Source organism: Hyperoodon ampullatus (genome assembly GCF_949752795.1).
Source record: "Hyperoodon ampullatus genome assembly, chromosome: 3".
Classification (NCBI taxonomy): domain Eukaryota; kingdom Metazoa; phylum Chordata; class Mammalia; order Artiodactyla; family Ziphiidae; genus Hyperoodon; species Hyperoodon ampullatus.
In genome coordinates, this window is record NC_136916.1 from 52909248 (window position 1) to 52927542 (window position 18295).

At 42.9% G+C, this 18295-nt stretch overlaps 1 protein-coding gene across 4 annotated transcripts in view; it reads left to right on the forward strand.

Moving 5' to 3' along the window:
- TLN2 (talin 2) overlaps positions 1-18295 on the forward strand; it is a gene marked incomplete at its 5' end in the record, with an annotated part of 203651 nt that overhangs the window by 57354 nt on the left and 128002 nt on the right. For all 4 annotated transcript variants that reach the window (XM_079698821.1, XM_079698822.1, XM_079698823.1 and 1 more), the window contains 6 exons: positions 3508-3675; positions 4895-5189; positions 7787-7953; positions 13667-13795; positions 14958-15071; positions 17155-17268. In XM_079698821.1, the coding sequence (XP_079554947.1) occupies positions 3508-3675; positions 4895-5189; positions 7787-7953; positions 13667-13795; positions 14958-15071; positions 17155-17268 (987 nt within the window). The remainder of the gene's footprint in view (positions 1-3507; positions 3676-4894; positions 5190-7786; positions 7954-13666; positions 13796-14957; positions 15072-17154; positions 17269-18295) is intronic.

Genomic DNA, 18295 nt, shown 5'->3' on the forward strand with positions numbered 1-18295 from the left:
AGGGAAGTCCCTAATTGCATCATTCTTGAGTTCACATGTAAGAGTGAAAACACGGGCACTCCCTTACACTCTGCTCACACATAGGACAGTCTTTCCTTTGTGTTTAGAGCTGGGTCTCTTGTCTGTGTCATGTCCAAAACCAGAAGTGTGGGAGTCTTTTTTGTCACCCCCTTTTTTTTTTCAATACCAGGGACATGTCCTCTGGGGATCAGCTGTAGCCACTGTTTGCAGCTGGCTGGATGTACTGCCAGCTCAGACAAGATCTCAACCTGTCTGCCTCTATTCCCAGACCCCACAGATGGGGTGTAGAGACCTTCTGCCAGGGATCTTCAAGCTCAGATGAACTCTTCACATACTTGTGGGCAGATGCCTTTCATTCCTCATCCTCCTAAGTCTTCATTTTACAAGTAACATACAAATACATTCTAATTAAACTGTTATAGTTTGAGCCCTTGTTCTCTGGAAGATGCCCTTTTCCGAATCCTACGTCAGGTTCAATGTTTGGGATTTCTGTAGAATTCAGAATAAAAGGATCATCCAACTTTCCATTAGCATTCAGGTTGCTTCAAAGGGGACAATTTTGCTTGCTATTTTGTCTAGAACTGCCAAACTTCATCACCTCAAGATGTGTAAGTTACGCTAAGGCATGGTCAGGTATGTTGTGGATACATGAAACATGTACCTTCTCTACTCTCCACATTCCTGGGGTGCTGGGAACATAGCACTCATTCAGATCTTGCAATACAATGAGACATTCAGTGCATGAACATTCATGTGATCATGGAGGCTGAGACCCATAATGAGTGGTAGGAGTATTTCTGGAAGCCATTTCTGTGCTGGAATGGCCAGTAATAACTATAAACAGAATTAACTGTAGACCACATAAATACATCTCACTAAAGCCAAGCTAATTATGTCCCCATCCTGACTTCCCCTTAGTCAGATCCCCAAACTCCCCTTGTGTTGTCTTGTGCATTCTGTATTAGAGCAAATAATTCTTTGTAGGTAGGTACCTACTTAGGAATTGCGTAAATACAAGATCCATCTGTTGGTTTACTAGGCTTAATTATGTTGAAGCAGTCAACTTATTTTCCAAGGTGTTTGGGAAGATTGAGAGGGAAGTCACAGTTCTTCATTAAGGCATCTCATATATCCTTGAGTATGTATGTATGTATGTATGTATGTATGTACGTATGTATGTATGCATTTTTGGCTGTGTTGAGTCTTCACTGCTGCACATGGGCTTTCTCTAGTTGCACCGAGCGGGGGCTACTCTTCTTTGCGGTGTGTGAGCCCTAGGCGCGCGGGCTCAGTAGTTGTGGCACACGGGCTTAGTTGCTCCGCAGCATGTGGGATCTTCCCGGACCAGGGATCGAACCCGTGACCCCCGCATTGGCAGGCAGATTCTTAACCACTGTGCCACCAGAGAAGTCCCTGCCTTGAGGTGTTTTTTGTTTTTCTTTAAAGATTTTCCTCTTTTTTTTTTTTCTTTGACAGACTGTTTTCATCACAGTGTAAATGCAAACTCCGCCTCCTAATGTCTGCTTCTATGCAGACGTGCTAGGGAAGCAGGTTCAAGTTTAGGGTAGGTCCGGTGGAGGCTTTCTTAGCAGGGGAAGGCCTGGCTTGAATGTTTCCCGTTCTCTAGGTAAACACCAGGGCAGTAAGGTGATCCTACAACCTCCTCCAGTTATGGGTAGCCCCTGGCTTACTGACATTGGATTTCTTACTCTCTATTTTTCTGATTCTTGAGATCCTATCTTGGAGCTTTTTATTGAGTTTTCAATGTACTGCATGTTCCCAGAGTTAACAAAGATTTATTTTACATGAGCCGCATAATAGTGGTCTTGTTGAAAAGTTTGACAAGGGCCTTGTCAGCAACTATAGCCATAGTATCACGTTCTTTTTCTAACTGTATTTTTTTTTTTCTGGGACAAAATTAATAGGAGGAGCAGGATTTCTATAAATCAGTCTAACAAAGCCCTTTAGAACAATCAAAGTTTGCATGACCAAATCTTGGTCCCTGGGTGAAAAGATGGATCCCTATCAAGGGAAGGAATACTTTGACCCATTTGGGGAAGACTGCTTTTAAAAATCTTGATAATAATTTGTGACATTCAAATTTTGTTTTCATTGAGCATTGAGATAGATGTCCAAGAACTGTAACTTTGCAGGCCATGTTGGGAGCAGTTTCTAGAAGTTGTATGACAGATGAGTGCCAGTCAGATCCCAAAGGCATATTCAACTTTCGGCACCACAGGCTGTGGTTTTTCCTTGGACATCCAGTAAACACCAGAGACCTAAAAAAGGCTGGACCAAACTGTTCCTTTCAGGCTGCTTTGTTGTTGTCCATTTTAAAATCTACTTATTTGGTGGATTCATGGGTTTCTGGTTTGCCTGGATAAGATATAGTCTTTGATCTGTGTAAAATTGTACAGGCTAAACACTCTTCCCAGTATATCTTCTCATAAAATATCTTGTTGTAAAGACTCTGTGGTGCCCTTTGCATTCAGAATCAAAAGTGCTTTTCATTATCTGATGAATTAATAAAGACTTCTGACCACATTTCCTCTGGGAGAAAGCCTTGACATGTTCAAAATAATAATGGCTTATATGTTTGGGAAGACATTTCCAAACCAAATAAATGACCTTCAGTATTAAAAGCCAAGAAGTGAATTAAACATAGCAGTGGTGATTCTTCAGGTCACAGAAATGGGTGACAGATCTGATGGGCTAAGTCAAAGGATTCTCCATCCTGCAGGCAGAAAGCCTTTATGTTGACTTGAAGCATAAACTGATCTTTAAAGGCTCAGAGCTCCTTGCATCTTCAGTGAGGTCTTCTTGTAGCTGGTTTATTTATGTAGGCTCCCTTTCCACTTTTCATAATAATTAATCTCCATCCAGAAGACTACAGAACACTGAGAATAACTTATGTTCAGAGCATTCATGGGCTCTTGAGCTGGAGGTGCTATCCATGCATGTTCAACGTTGCCCTCTGGAGGCCAAGATATGGCTGAATTTCTGATGACAACTTAGATCTTGTGCAAAGTAGAAATCAGAAAAATAAATTTTCAAGTTACAGTGGGGCATGATGACATGGAGGCCATGAATTTTATCCTTCCAACTGCTCATAATGTATATTTTCAGCGGATCCACCACATACTCAGGAGATGTTGTCAAGATTCTAAGTGTTATTTAAGTGCACAAATGTGAGTCAGTGGTTACAATATAAGCCTTTCCCTCACACTAACCTATTTTGGATTGAAACCTATGCTACTTAATGTATAGGAGACTGTGTTATTAGAATGTAAGTCTCCTTCCTTAATTAGCTCTCAGGCTAACTGGACATTTCAGAAAAATAAATGGAAAAATATTATTCTAAAGTACTGAAGGAAAAAGGTCAAATGGAATTTTAATAAAATGTTTAAGTGGACACCACACTTTACTTTCAGGCTGTGAAGAGTGATTAGGAAAATATAAATGACTATTTTTTTTCCCTTTTCTTAGGACGTCTTAATGAGTTTGGCCAAAGCTGTTGCCAATGCTGCTGCCATGTTGGTACTAAAGGCAAAGAATGTTGCCCAAGTGGCTGAGGACACAGTCCTACAGAACAGGGTGATTGCTGCCGCCACCCAGTGTGCCCTCTCCACCTCCCAGCTTGTGGCGTGTGCCAAGGTAAGCCAGCTGGCACCCCAGCCCTTTCTACAGGGTGTCACACGCTCTTATCTGTCTCCAGTCATTGGGAGGAACCAGGGGCAGAACTTGTTAAAATTGTCTAAGACTTAGAGCTTGCTTCAGGTGTCTTTTGGGTGACATGACAGGATTTTAGCATAAGGTGTCCAATTCTTGAATCATTTTTTCCTTGTTCAAGTCCTCGGGCAGTGGTACTTTTTGTATCTAATTGCCATTTCTACATGCCAGTTGCTGTGTCTCCCCTTTGGACTTCTCAGTATGTCTTCTTTACCCCTGTGCACAAAGAGCTCTTGTATTGTGCAGTTACAGCATTATACATGGGTTCAGTAATAATCCACAGAGTCCATGGGAGCCCTTTCTGCACTGCACAGAATCAGAAGGAGGTAATGATGAAGTTCATGGTTGCCAGTTAGGATGTACACTCTCTGTGTAATACATTACTTCATTAAGCACCATCATCCCCAGTTTACTGAAGAGGAAACTGAGGCCCTTAGATGTTACTGATTACAGCCACAGAAATCGTAAGTGGCAGGACTGGGGTTGCAACTCGGGCCAGTCTGACTTCAGATACCCTTTCCACTCAACCATGTGTATCTTTGCTGAGATGACGTGTCACAAGATGGGAGCCATCTGTTTCTCAACCTGATGACATAATATATTGTACAGATGTGTGATCTGGTTCAGCCTGGCATTTCTGGTCCTGTTGGAGGATTTGCAACATCAGTCAGAGGGGTCACTGATGGTCTTCCTCCTGCTTTCCTTGTTCACCATCCTAGTATCACAGATTACTGACACAACCCCCCTAATCTTTCAAGTACCATGAGGCAGAGTTCCAGGAAATATAATATATTCCTCTGGAAAAAACTTTTACATAGTCTTTATCTCAGCTCAGAAGACTCAATTCAGAGGTTCCTAAGAGCAGGAGGTATAAATGGTAAATATCAGAAATTTCTCTCTACAAAAATAGTCAGTAGTATCAATGGTTGTAGAGCACTAATGGAGATGAAAGTTAACAGGCATCTAAAATCACCAAGTGAAATGGTGAAGTATGAGAAACCTCAGTGATGGTTTGGTTGAATCCCTGGTCCTATAAATAAGGAACTGAGGCCCAGACCACGGAAGGATGTGGTGGAACTGCTAGTGGCCGCTGGAGACCAGAGTTGTCCCACGGTAACCAAGACCCACTCCTGTCTCGCTTCAGGTCGTGAGCCCCACCATCAGCTCCCCTGTGTGCCAGGAGCAGCTGATTGAAGCAGGGAAGCTCGTGGACCGCTCAGTGGAGAACTGCGTCCACGCCTGCCAGGCAGCCACCGACGACACTGAGCTGCTGAAGCAGGTCAGCGCGGCGGCCAGTGTGGTCAGCCAGGCCCTCCACGATCTCCTGCAGCATGTGCGACAGTTTGCCAGCCGAGGCGAGCCCATTGGTCGCTATGACCAGGCCACCGACACCATCATGTGTGTCACCGAGAGCATCTTCAGCTCCATGGGCGATGCTGGTGAGGGGCTGGTCTATGGGTGGGCCGGTCGGTTTAGGGTTCCCTGATGGTGATGATTGTGAGTGAGTCAGACGATGGTTGCCTGGACATCTGGCAAAAGGGCAAGTTCTCATCCGCCTCAGTCAGAGACTTCTTCCCTGAGGCTGGGAAGAAGATTTGAGGCTCCTATTGTGCCTGTCCCAGCAACACTGAAAGACTTAACGTTAACTAGGATATCTTTATTTAATAATTTAGATACACAGTAAATCCCTTATGTTCCAAGAATGTCCATGTTGGATACGGTAAAGTTGGTGCAGCCACAGGGGGAGGCAAGAATGAGGCTTGGAATGAAGTTTATTATACTGACAGGTCCCAGACAGGGGGTCACTGCGTGTCACACAGGGTCACAGGGGAAGCATCAAGTTCTGATCAGATCGCAGAAGACAGCATTGAGGAGAGAGCTTAGGCCACCACCTATATTGGGATTTCTGTGGGAAAGGCAAGATGAACAGCTTAAGTTTGGCTAGTCTGAATAATTTCAGCTGGCTCTACCCTTATAGGGGTGATCCCTAGTTGCCTGATCCATGGCTCTGGGATGATGAAGGCAGAGGAATATTGCCTCCTGGGCTGTAGGGACCAGACAGAGGCTGACTCTGGATTGGGTAGTTTACCACCATGCTCTTGACTAGACCCTTTACTATCTCTAAATATTGGCTAGCTCTGGGAGGGGCAGTCTCTTTCCAACCAGAAAGGTTTTTCTAAGATGTCAAACATCACGAGATATATATATATGTATGTTTGTAAAATGCGCCTTTTCAGTATATTAGTTAAAAATTACGTCTCCCCAGACCCAGCCCATCACTATCCTATCTAAATCTCTAGAAATGACCACTTACCAATTTCTGTTTCATCTTTGCAGAAATGTTCAATCTTCCTACTGACATTTATGTGTATGTACAACACCCTCTTTCTTTTCATATTAATGGAATTCTGTTACACATACTCTTCTGCAACCTTTTTCACCGAATATATTAGGAAGTTTCTTCATGTTGACCTATACACTAATCTTTTTAATGACAGCATAGTATTCTATTCAATGAATACATCATAATCTACTTAACCAGTTGTCTTTTAACAGACATTTAGGTGGTTTCCAAGTTTCTGTTTGTTTTACAAAATTAATATTGCAGTAACCATTATTGTAAAAATATCTCTGTTTACTTTGGGACATATATGTAGGCTAAATTCCTATCAGTTGAATTTCTGGGCCAATAAGTATGTACATTTTTTATTTTAAACGTGTCTGAAATTTCTCTCCAGAAAGGTTCCACAATTTGCAACCCTACCAGGAGTTTGTAAGAAGTCTATTTTCCTACTTCTTCCTCAGCACAGAGCAATACTTCTTAACGAGTATATTTTTTAAAGAAAATTACCTGTGATTTTCTCTACCCTTCTTAAGTGATTTAAGAGATGGCACTGCTCCACACATCTGGATTTTTTTGGTTCTTTTGTTTTTATTTCTTTTAATAAACTTTTTATTGTGGGATATTTTTTCTATATACAGTAAAGTTGCTGGGGTAATAGACTTCTCCTGTACCTTTCCCAGTTTCCCTCCTTTTTAGCATCTCCCTTAGGCCGCGGGACATTGGTCAGAACTGGGAGATGAGCATTGGTATGTTACTGTTAACTAAACTACAGACATTATTCAGATTTCACCAACTTTTCACTAATGTCCATTCACTGTCCCAGGATCCAATCCAGGGTACCTTGAACTGAGCACTTTTTGATTTCCGTGAAAGCTTTTTTCCCCCTTAATGTTAACAGTGCTTCATCATTCTTCACAAATGACCTTTCGGGGAGGAAATTGCTCATATTTGAGTAGTTTTATTTTTAATGTTGACGATGGTACCCCTCCCACTTCCAAAAGGAAGTTGAAATAGATAACAGTAAAATCCCAGCTACTAATAACAATTACTAATAATGAGATCAAAATCAATGCTGGGAAGGAAAGGGTGAGCAAAGAGAAAATTGATAGGAAGATTGGGCCAAGGCAAATCTCAGCATTTGAGCATGAAACTGGGGTCTGTGCTTCCTATGAGTGAGAGCCAAGTGACACAAATAGAGTGGGTTATGTGATACCACTCATCTGGTGTTAGGTAGCATGCAGATTGACTCAAAATTTAAAAATATTTTTCCTGTGCACATTACTCAAAGAGCTCATTATAGGGGCTTTTGTGTAAGTGGCTTTTGACGTGAGGTAAATAATATTTTCTATATAAGTATTTACTAAGCGTAAATGCACAGAATAAATCCACATAATCTTGTTCCCTGCCTTCTCTTTATAAAGGGTTCCTCTTAGGTTACTTATGTCATTTTTATCCCACACAGTTAAAGACTGAACTTGGATGTGATTGGGGGTAGACAGGCCTGGCAGCCACAGGGAATATTTTTGGTTCAGGATCTGACTTGGCTTCATTGCTTAGGAATGGAGCATGGAGGCTCATTTCTCTTCGTCCGTTTTGCCAGAAGAATAGAGACAAGACTGTGCTGGCTCCTGAGGTTTCCCCTGAGCTTTAGGAAGCAGACAAACAGACTGCATCCTCTGTCCCACCCTCTAGGTGAAATGGTACGCCAGGCCCGGGTCCTGGCTCAGGCCACCTCAGACCTCGTCAACGCCATGAGGTCAGATGCGGAAGCAGAAATCGACATGGAGAATTCCAAGAAGCTCCTGGCAGCAGCCAAACTCTTGGCTGACTCTACCGCTCGCATGGTGGAGGCTGCAAAGGTAGTACATTGGATTTATTCAATTGAAAAGTGAACGTCATTGAAAGTTAGGATTTGGAAGGTACCTTCAAGATAGAGAATGGTCAGACGAGTGTGCATTTTTGTTTGTTTAAAATCTATATGGCTTTGTAATGTTTAACCTTCTTCAAGTGGGAAAGGGGAAGGTCATGGAACACATGAATGAAAAAACTCTTTAGGGAAGTGGTGCTGACTCAGCCATAGACAACAGAGTCCCTGCTTAGCCAGTACTCTTTTTACATTGGGTGATTGCCATTGGCTTTAGTGAAAATGATGATTAATTTCAACTTGAGATTTCAACAGTAAATTCACTTTGACCTGTTTTCTTCCTGCAGCCTTAATGTCACTTTGCCCTCCATTCGACTTCTCAGCTAAACTTCTTTCAAGATTTTGCATAGGTGACAAACTTATGGTTACCAAAGGGGAAAGGTGGGGGGAGGGATAAATTAGGAATTTGGGAGTAACATATACACACTACTATATATAAAATAGATAAACAACAAGGACCTACTGTATAGCACAGGGAAGTATACTCCATATTTTGTAATAACTATATGGGAAAAGAATTTGAAAAAGAATATATGTATATATAAATATATATATATAAGAATAAAGGCAGCAAATTCTCAAAACTCACCACTTAAAAAAAAAAAAAAGATTTTGCATAGGTGTTTCCTGCTTCACTGTTATCCAAAACCCAGTAGCTATTTATAGGAGAGTTTGAATAAAGAGTTAACAGACACCTTTGTGCTTTTTGACAGCTATGCTATGTCATGATGCTTCTTTATTTTTTTTTTAATTTTTGAGTTTTATTTATTTTTTTATACAGCAGGTTCTTATTAGTCATCCATTTTATACACATCAGTGTATACATGTCAACCCCAATCTCCCAATTCATCACACCACACCACCACCACCCCTCCACGGCTTTCCCCCCTTGGTGTCCATATGTTTGTTCTCTACATCTGTGTCTCAACTTCTGCCCTGCAAACCAGTTCATCTGTACCATTTTTCTAGGTTCCACATACATGCGTTAATATACGATATTTGTTTTTCTCTTTCTGACTTACTTCACTCTGTATGACAGTCTCTAGATCCATCCACGTCTCTACAAATGACCCAATTTCGTTCCTTTTTATGGCTGAGTAATATTCTATTGTATATATGTACCACATCTTCTTTATCCATTCGTCTGTTGATGGGCATTTAGGTTGCTTCCATGACCTGGCTATTGTAAATAGTGCTGCATTGAACATTGGGGTGCATGTGTCTTTTTTTTTTTTTTTTTTTTTTTTTGTGGTACGCGGGCCTCTCACTGTTGTGGCCTCTCCCACTGCGGAGCACAGGCTCCGGATACGCAGACTCAGTGGCCATGGCTTACGGGCCCAGCCACTCCGGGGCATGTGGTATCTTCCTGGACCGGGGCACAAACGTGTGTCCCCTGCATCAGCAGGAGGACTCTCAACCACTGCACCACCAGGGAAGCCCGCATGTGTCTTTTTGAATTATGGTTTTCTCTGGGTATATGCCCAGTAGTGGGATTGCTGGATCATATGGTAATTCTAATTTTTAGTTTTTTAAGGAACCTCCATACTGTTCTCCTTAGTGGCTGTTATCAAATTACATTCCCACCAACAGTGCAAGAGAGTTCCCTTTTCTCCACACCCTCTCCAGCATTTGTTGTTTGTAGATTTTCTGATGATGCCCATTCTAACTTAAAAGCCAGTGATTCTTGTTTATGGTTTCCTTTGCTGTGCAAAACCTTTTAAGTTTCATTAGGTCCCATTTGTTTATTTTGGGTTTTATTTCCATTTCTCTAGGAGGTGGGTCAAAAAGGATCTTGCTGTGATTTATGTCATAGAGTGTTCTGCCTGTTTTCCTCTAAGAGTTTTATAGTGTCTGGCCTTACATTTAGATCTTTAATCCATCTTGAATTTCTTTTTGTGTATGGTGTTAGAGAGTGTTCTAATTTCATTCTTTTACATTTAGCTGTACCGTTTTCCCAGCACCACTTATTGAAGAGGCTCTCTTTTCTCCATTGTATATTCTTGCCTCCTTCATCAAAGATAAGGTGACCATCTGTGCATGGGTTTATCTCTGGGCTTTCTATCCTGTTCCATTGATCTATATTTCTGTTTTTGTGCCAGTACCATACTGTCTTGATTACTGTAGCTTTGTAGCATTGTCTGAAGTCAGGGAGCCTGATTCCTCCAGCTCTGTTTTTTCTTTCTTAAGATTGCTTTGCCTATTCGGGGTCTTTTGCATTTCCATACAAATTGTGAAATTTTTTGTTTTAGTTCTGTGAAAAATGCCATTGGTAGTTTGATAGGGATTGCATTGAATCTGTAGATTGCTTTGGGTAGTATAGTCATTTTCACAACGTTGATTCTTCCAATCCAGGAACATGGTATATCTCTCCATCTGTTTGTAGCATCTTTAATTTTTCTTTCATCAGTGCCTTATAGTTTGCTGCATACAGGTCTTTTGTCTCCTTAGGTAGGTTTATTCCTAGGTATTTTATTCTTTTTGTTGCAGTGGTAAATGGGAGTGTTTCCTTAATTTCTCTTTCAGATTTTTCATCATTAGTGTATAGGAATGCAAGAGATTTCTGTGCATTAGTTTTGTATCCTGCTACTTTACCAAATTCATTGATTAGCTCTAGTAGTTTTCTGGTAGCATCTTTAGGCTTCTCTATGTATAGTATCTTGTCGTCTGCAAACAGTGACAGTTTTACTTCTTCTTTTCCAATTTGGATTCCTTTTATTTCTTTTTCTTCTCTAATTGCTGTTAAAAGCCAGTGATTCTTATCCAGGGCTCTGTTTCAGAACCCTGTGAAACTTACTGAAGTACACATGCCTTAATTCCACCCCCAAACATCCTAACTTCCGAGTTTGCTGCCGGGACCCGGTGTATGTGTGTGTGTTTCACAGAGGATTCTGATGCCTGCCTCTGGGTGAGAACTATTTTAAATGGATAAGGCTGTATTTATCTATGCTGTTTTTATTATGCAATTAGCACATGCTTTTGGTGAAATGAATAGAAAATGCAGCAAGTATAAATAAGAAAATAGAAATGACTTTCAACTTCATATCACCAAGGTAACATGTTTAATGTATTCCTATGCATTTCAGATTCATTAAACATCCCCACAGCTTAGCCTGCCTCCTTGGCCTCTAACAGAACAGTAATGTATCTCAACCAAGTATGTGAATTGCTTCACTTTCGATGTACTGTGATATGCAGTGACATCCAGTAGACCTTCCTCCTTGTCTTACTCACCATTGTATTACCTGAGGGGCTGATAGTCCTTAGAGATATGTCTTGGGTAGGGCTGAAGAGAGTCCCAAGGAGGGGCAGGGTCTGGACTTCCTTCCTCTGTCCCTGATCCCTCTTTCAGCCAAGAAACTCTGCTCCTTAGCATCCCTTTTAGCAAAAATACGCATTAGGGTTTTGGATTATAGTTAATTTTTTTAAGGTTGTTACTAGTTTTGTTTCCTTTTTTTTCTCCTAAGTTTAAAGAAAGCCATTTCAGGCAAACCCTCATGTTCACAAAAATTACTTGCTAGGCTGGAAAGAACCTTAGTGAAAACTCTAATCTGTCCCTTACTTTACAAATGAGAAAATTAAAACTCAGAAAGATTAAACCTACCATCACATAACCAGGACTGAGCCAGGACCAATGTGCACATTTGTTTTTAGATGTGTATTGCTCCCCAGACTATTTCACGGCATTATACCAAGTTACCAAAGTGTTTGTTATTTTTGATTATTTATATTAGATGGGACAAGGTTGAGTGTTTTTGTAAGTTCTTTTAACTTTTTAGTTAAAAGTTGATACTTTGTTGTCATGGCAGTATTTTAATTTGCTGAATTTTGTTGAAAGATAAAGAATGTATGATGGTTAGACTTCCAAAGAATACATTTAGTGTGAAGAAAAAAAAAATATTTCATAATCAGTAACTAAGATTTCAGGCCAAGATTAGTACCCCATATCTAATACACATTCATCATAAAAAAGATATGGCTGGGCTTCCCTGGTGGCACAGTGGTTAAGAGTCCGCCTGCCGATGCAGGGGACACGGGTTCGTGCCCTGGCCCGGGAAGATCCCACATGCTGCGGAGCGGCTGGGCCCGTGAGCCATGGCCGCTGAGCCTGCACGTCCGGAGCCTATGCTCCGCAACGGGAGAGGCCTGCATACTGCAAAAAAAAAAAAAAAAAAAAAAGATATTGCTAAGGAAGGATCCAGACACCCACGTCAGTGTAACGTGCAGAAATGGTGCTTTCCTGCTGCTTGAAACACACAGTTAAGGCTGGCATGCCACTGGAGGCATTGATAAAGGAGTGGCTTTAGAAAATACCTGATGATCAGAAAAAATAAAATGACTCTCATAAACTTGCAGAAGAACTCAAAAGGAGCCCAAACAATCCTTTTACATGTGAAAGGCAAAAATATAATTTTTTAGTTGCGAAAAACACAAAAATCAGGACTACTAAAAATGGTTTAAATTTAAAATAAGATTCCATCCAAGAGGATGGCAAAACAACTCTGTCACAGATGTTAAAACTGTTCCATTCAGTGTGAATTCCTATGACTTTTTATACATATCATAGTTCAATGAAAGAGGTTTTTGCAAATTGGTAAATTTGGCAAGGTGTTCACATGGAAAATTGAGATGTTTAGGAAATTGATTTCGATAATTGGTGTTTCTTTCTGCCTCACAAGCAAATATTATTGCCTGAAAATGTTCATGGGAAGAAACTCATTCATCTACATACATCCAGTGCTGGTCACAAAGCATCTAGGCCCTGTGAGAAGAATCTTGATTGATGCTTTTATCGCAGGTGGAGGTGGAAGACTGGATGTGCTTTAAGTTTTTGTCGAGTTATTGGGTAGTAAAATTATCCTCTCCCTACATTACCTTTAACCTTTCCCTGCTTCAAAATCCTACCCATCTAACTAAAATCCACTTGGACTCCTAACACACTTTAACTTACAGCAACACAGTAAAAGAGCCGTGGGCTTACACAAGGGAAACATGGCCATCGGCTGTGCACAGCACCCTCTTTCCCTGCCTGGATAGGGGCGTTGATTTCTCTCATTAGTACAGTTGGGGACCAATTCTACTTGGCTATATTTGCCAACCCAGACCCTCTAGGAATGCAGTTTCTAATCATGGTCTTTGCTGAACCACATTGGCTTATAGAATTTTGGATGGCGTTCCCATCCCCCCAGTCCCTCCATCCCGGCCCCTGTGTTACGCTGTAATCTTAGCCCATTCTCATTCACCAGTGCCGCAGGACAGGAGGATATTTCAGCAGCAATATGTGTCTGTCACACCAATTAAAATAAAATTCTCCCTGAGAGATGTGATCAGGAGGGAGGTTTATCTTAACATCTTTTAAACCATTGGGTTTCTCACCACAAGGTAATTTATTTGGATGATGAAGGCAATGATCTCAAGTGTTTAATTATTACCATTGGATTTTTCTTGTTTAGCTGTGCAGTTTGGAGACATTCCCTGGTAGATATTTTTTTGTTGTGAGAGGAAACATCTTTATCATAAAGATACTGCTTTGGCTTCTCTCTTCCTGTTACTTGGTATTCATAGGAAAAAGTAACATTAAAGGCATGAATTCAGCGTCTGTGGCATGCTGCCCCTTGGACCTCTTGGAATCTTTCTTTTCACCTTTGTAGGGAGCTGCAGCCAACCCTGAGAACGAGGACCAGCAGCAAAGGCTGAGAGAAGCTGCAGAAGGTCTCCGGGTGGCAACCAACGCTGCAGCCCAGAATGCTATTAAGAAAAAAATCGTCAACCGACTGGAGGTCAGTAAAGAGGCTGGTTTTCCAGGTTTTAGATTTGCATAGAGTCCATTGAAAGAATAAGCAAATTCATAAGGCAGTACCCCTAGAAAGGAAGCTAAATCAAGATAGACGATGCAGTTTAATGCTTTAGGTGCCATGAGGAACTTGAACGGCTGGTTTAGGGACATCGTACATTTACGTTCAGTGGTTTAGGTCCATTGACACAGTTTGAAAAACTGCTTCAGTTCATGGTTGCACAATGCCAGAATCTTTTCAGAGTTTAACATTCTTGAACAGAATTCAAATTTTCTTTCAGGAGGAACCAGGTTTTTTTTTTTTTCCTGGCATTAAGGGATATACACGTTCAGAAAGGACCTTTAGCTAAAAATGTATATATATTGTTGGAGGTAATACTCTTTCACGACTCCCAATAGATGATAGGAACTTTGGAAGACTGGAGATGGGGATGAAGAGGTTTGGAAGGGAGTAATAAATACTTCTGTCGACTTTCAGAATGCTTATTTATTCTCGGAAAAAAAAAAAGGAATAGGCACAAATTCTGTAAGAAAATAAATCTCTCTCACAAATGTACACAGGAGATTCTTAGACTAAAATTTAGGGGCATTAGAGGCCAGAACTTGGCTCTAGTGAGGAAGCCCTCCACGTGTAATCTGCTGGGTTCTGGAGGAAAGCTGACCTCCTTGTCCGTGGAGGGAGATTAGAGACTAAACACGGTTAAGTACGCCAGTGGGGACATCTGGGCCTTTCTGAGCCCAGGCACGTCAAGAGCCCCAGTGTTTGTGCTTGGTGCTTGACCCAGAGAGCAGCCCATGCTTCTTGTGAGAGAAATGTTTTTCTCCTAAAACATTTAGACTTAGTGCTGCTTATCAGTGACATCACGGTCCTGGGACTCGTCCCTTGTCTTTTTGAGAAATGACAGATGAACGTCGGAACTTGAGCCTGTCTTTTTCAATTGCCCCAGGGTACTTAAACCAAAGGAAGACAACAGGGCGTGGCTAGGTTAGAATGTCATTGGTGCTGAAAGGGCGGAGTCTGTGCCTGGCGTGCCCTTTCTTGGAGCCGTGCGGTGCCCCCCTTTAGTGGAGGGGATTTGTATCAATGTGCGTGTGTGTGTGTTTGCACGTGTGAACCCTGCCTCACCTCCTCTTACTGTCCTCCCCAGGTTGCAGCCAAGCAGGCTGCAGCTGCAGCCACGCAGACCATCGCCGCCTCCCAGAACGCGGCCGTGTCCAACAAGAACCCCGCGGCCCAGCAGCAGCTGGTCCAGAGCTGCAAGGTGAGACACCAGCTGCCAGAGAGCCAGGTCTACTGGAGGAGACCCTGATAACATTAGAGCGCCCAGTGCCCTGGTAATTCGGTTAAGACTGATCCTCCAGGTCCCTAATCCAGTTTGTTCCGGCTCCCATGTTCCAGGTGTACACACACACGTCTGGTTTTTGTCTGTTAAGTGGATGGCCTATGTTTGGAAAGAGAACATGTTTTTCCCAGCATTGTCTTTCCTTTGTCTAGATACTTTTCCTTCTTTTTGAGAGCACAAGTCAAGGAGGATCAATGACAAGGCCGTTTAGGGCTCTGAAACTGTAATGAAGCATTGAATTTCCGGAGTGCCTTCCTCCCTTTGAATGGTGGCCTTTGTGTTCAGTCCTCACTGGTCGTGGCAGGGGTGATTTCCTGCTTTGCACTGATGGCACCTGAGGATTTATTCATCCTGTCTGGCCTCATTGCTGTTGCGCTCTGGTGCTCACTGATCTCCCAAGACCTGTCGCTGACGCCGTGCTGAAGCCAAGGCGCCGCAGAGTGTGCCGTCCACCTCTGCCACCTTCTCTGAGCGCCCAGAGTTAACTCTCCCGGGAGAGCCCTGAGTGGTGCCAAAAGCACATCTCATTGCCTGGCCATTGCGCACATGTTGGCACCATGTCTGACTGAAGTTCCCTGCAGTGCTTGCGGTTCGCCGTGGGAGCTGGATGCAGAGGCATCTTGGATTTGCATGGGCTCTGAGCCTTCTCTCTCCTTTCTCAAATCTCGTCTGTGAAACCATTCACATGTGAGGGGTGTTGCTGCTTCTACTTCAAAAATGGACTTACTCCTGTGGGGAGACCACCCAGGGCCCTCCACGTCCTGAATCCCAGTTCTCTGAGGCTAGCCCCTCACTGGGGAGCAAGTTTGCTCTGGTGGAAAAGCCTCAGCAATGCAGGAGGACCCTGTCCTCGGGATTGTGCACGTAAAGAGGGGTTTTTTTCTGAGAGCCAGGCCCCTGCTGCAGAGGGAGTTGATTTCCTGTTGGGGCCTGGCTTCAGCCGCCAGCAGGGGTAGCAGAATGGCATTTCCCCTTCTCAGGGAGCACATGCTACTTGTGTCCAGGAAAATAGTATGAACCTTCCCCCTACTTTTTATGAACAAACAGAACATAGTCAGCCCTTGGGTATCTCTGTCAGGGAATGAGAGCATTACTGTTTATAAGGTTGCGGTGCAGAAGGTAAAGTGGGCCACATTCCTGGAGCCAGCAGTCCTGAAGAGGATTCGAGTGAAATTCTCCTGGAAATATTTTTTTTTAATTCTTGCTGGAATGGGCTCCTGAAAAGAACGTGTCACCAGGGTGGGCTGCTCTGGGCCCTTCCTTAGCAGTGACGGTCACTGTGCCATGGCCTCTGAGGGCCTGGTAGGTCAGATGTGGCGTGGCGCAAAGGGACAAGCCAGAGGACTTGTAGAGAGGGAAAAGGCCAGCATCTCCTAGGCACCGTGGGAGACGGTCACTTTCAAGTGGTCTCACCTTGGGATGCTGTCCTCCCTCCCCTACCCCGGGCATTGGGTTTTCCCATTTGAGCAGTGAGAACACAGGAAGAGGAACCACAGTGACACATGAAAGCTGACAGACGGAACGTATACCCACAAAGTCAGATATCGAAATGCTGAAGTATGCTGTTAGTTGAGTGCTTCTCTCACTTTCTTCTGATCACTGGACTATATGAATTGAGTTTATCCACCTGTGAATTGGATAGATTCTTTGATGCTAGGGTTTTCAACCCTAACGAGCCAGGATGGGGTGAGCTGCAACTGGGGAAATTGTTTTAAGGCTTCGTTATGGAGAATCACCTTGTGCTGCGTGTACTGGGACCCGGGGGACCACAGGGTAGAGCGTGTGTGGGAGGAGCCTACCCACAGGTACTGTGTTGGCATCAGTGTTGGCAAGGGCCCAACAGGCTAAAGCTACTGAGTGAATCCAAGGTCTGGGCCAGACACCCCCAGGAGGGAAGGCACATCCACAGAACATTATCACTGGGGGCATTTCCCCACACACCCTGTTTTGGTACGTCACCATCCTGGGTGTGCTCAGTTTTCATTTTCCTTGCTTCCTGTAGGCAGTGGCTGATCACATCCCTCAGCTAGTCCAGGGGGTCAGAGGGAGCCAAGCCCAAGCAGAAGATCTCAGTGCCCAGCTGGCGCTCATCATCTCCAGCCAGAACTTCCTCCAGGTACCACGGAAACATTCACCTCCGTCTTCCCCAGAACCTCAACCCACCCCCACCCCACTGCCCACTGGGCAGGGAGTGCCCTTTATCCTTAAGGAGAGGACTTCACAGATTCCAGAGCCAGAGCAAAGTTTTTGCAGTAAGCAGACCTGGAAGCAGTTTCGGGAGAGGGAGATGCAGCTTGGCAAAGCAAGATGCTGATATGCAGGGAAATTGCCCCAGAAGATGGCACATTATCCATTTTGCTATCTGTATTTCTCTTCCGTGAGGGAAAACATGTAATAAGCTGCACTTTTTGACAAACAGCCTAGTATAGTACTAAGTATTGCTTTAGGTTTGCTAGTTTCCAGAATACCTCATGCCATTATTCATAGCCAGGGAAATAAGAATCTGTGAGTGCATCTCCTCCAAAGGTGTGGTGGTTTCTTGTGGCAAATATAGAATTAGTAAGTATTGTCGGTCTTTGTGAAGTGTGGCTAGGTTCATTTTTTTTTAATTAAATATAAAATGTGGATATTAAGTTGTGAACACTCCCTTTGTACGTACTTCTTTCACATCTCTCGGCACTTTGTCTACTTGGATCTCCTGAACAGTGCATGTGGTTTGGCAAGTTTCTTCCTCGTCCCTGTCTATTCAGATCTGTACTTACAGGACCCAGTGATACATCAATTTGGTTAATTCTTCAAGAGCCATAGCTCCAACATGCAGGGATACAACATGAAAAGTTTGTGCTTCCTCACATTTTATCTTCATACATATACAAACGTATTTATGTAATGTATGTATTCTCTTGGGATTCACTGTGTATTGACTGTGTTTTTCATGTTAACATTTATATTATGAACATCTGTGAATTTGAATCATATTCTCTCATATACTATACTCATTGTTTAGCTGTTCTGTCATTCGACATACAGGTTGTTTTCAATTATTTGCCGTCATAAACAACCTGTGATATGATGAAAAAAAAAAAAGTCTTGGTGTGTGCTCAAATCTTTGTGCCCCTCTTGAATTGTTTCCTTAGGGTAAA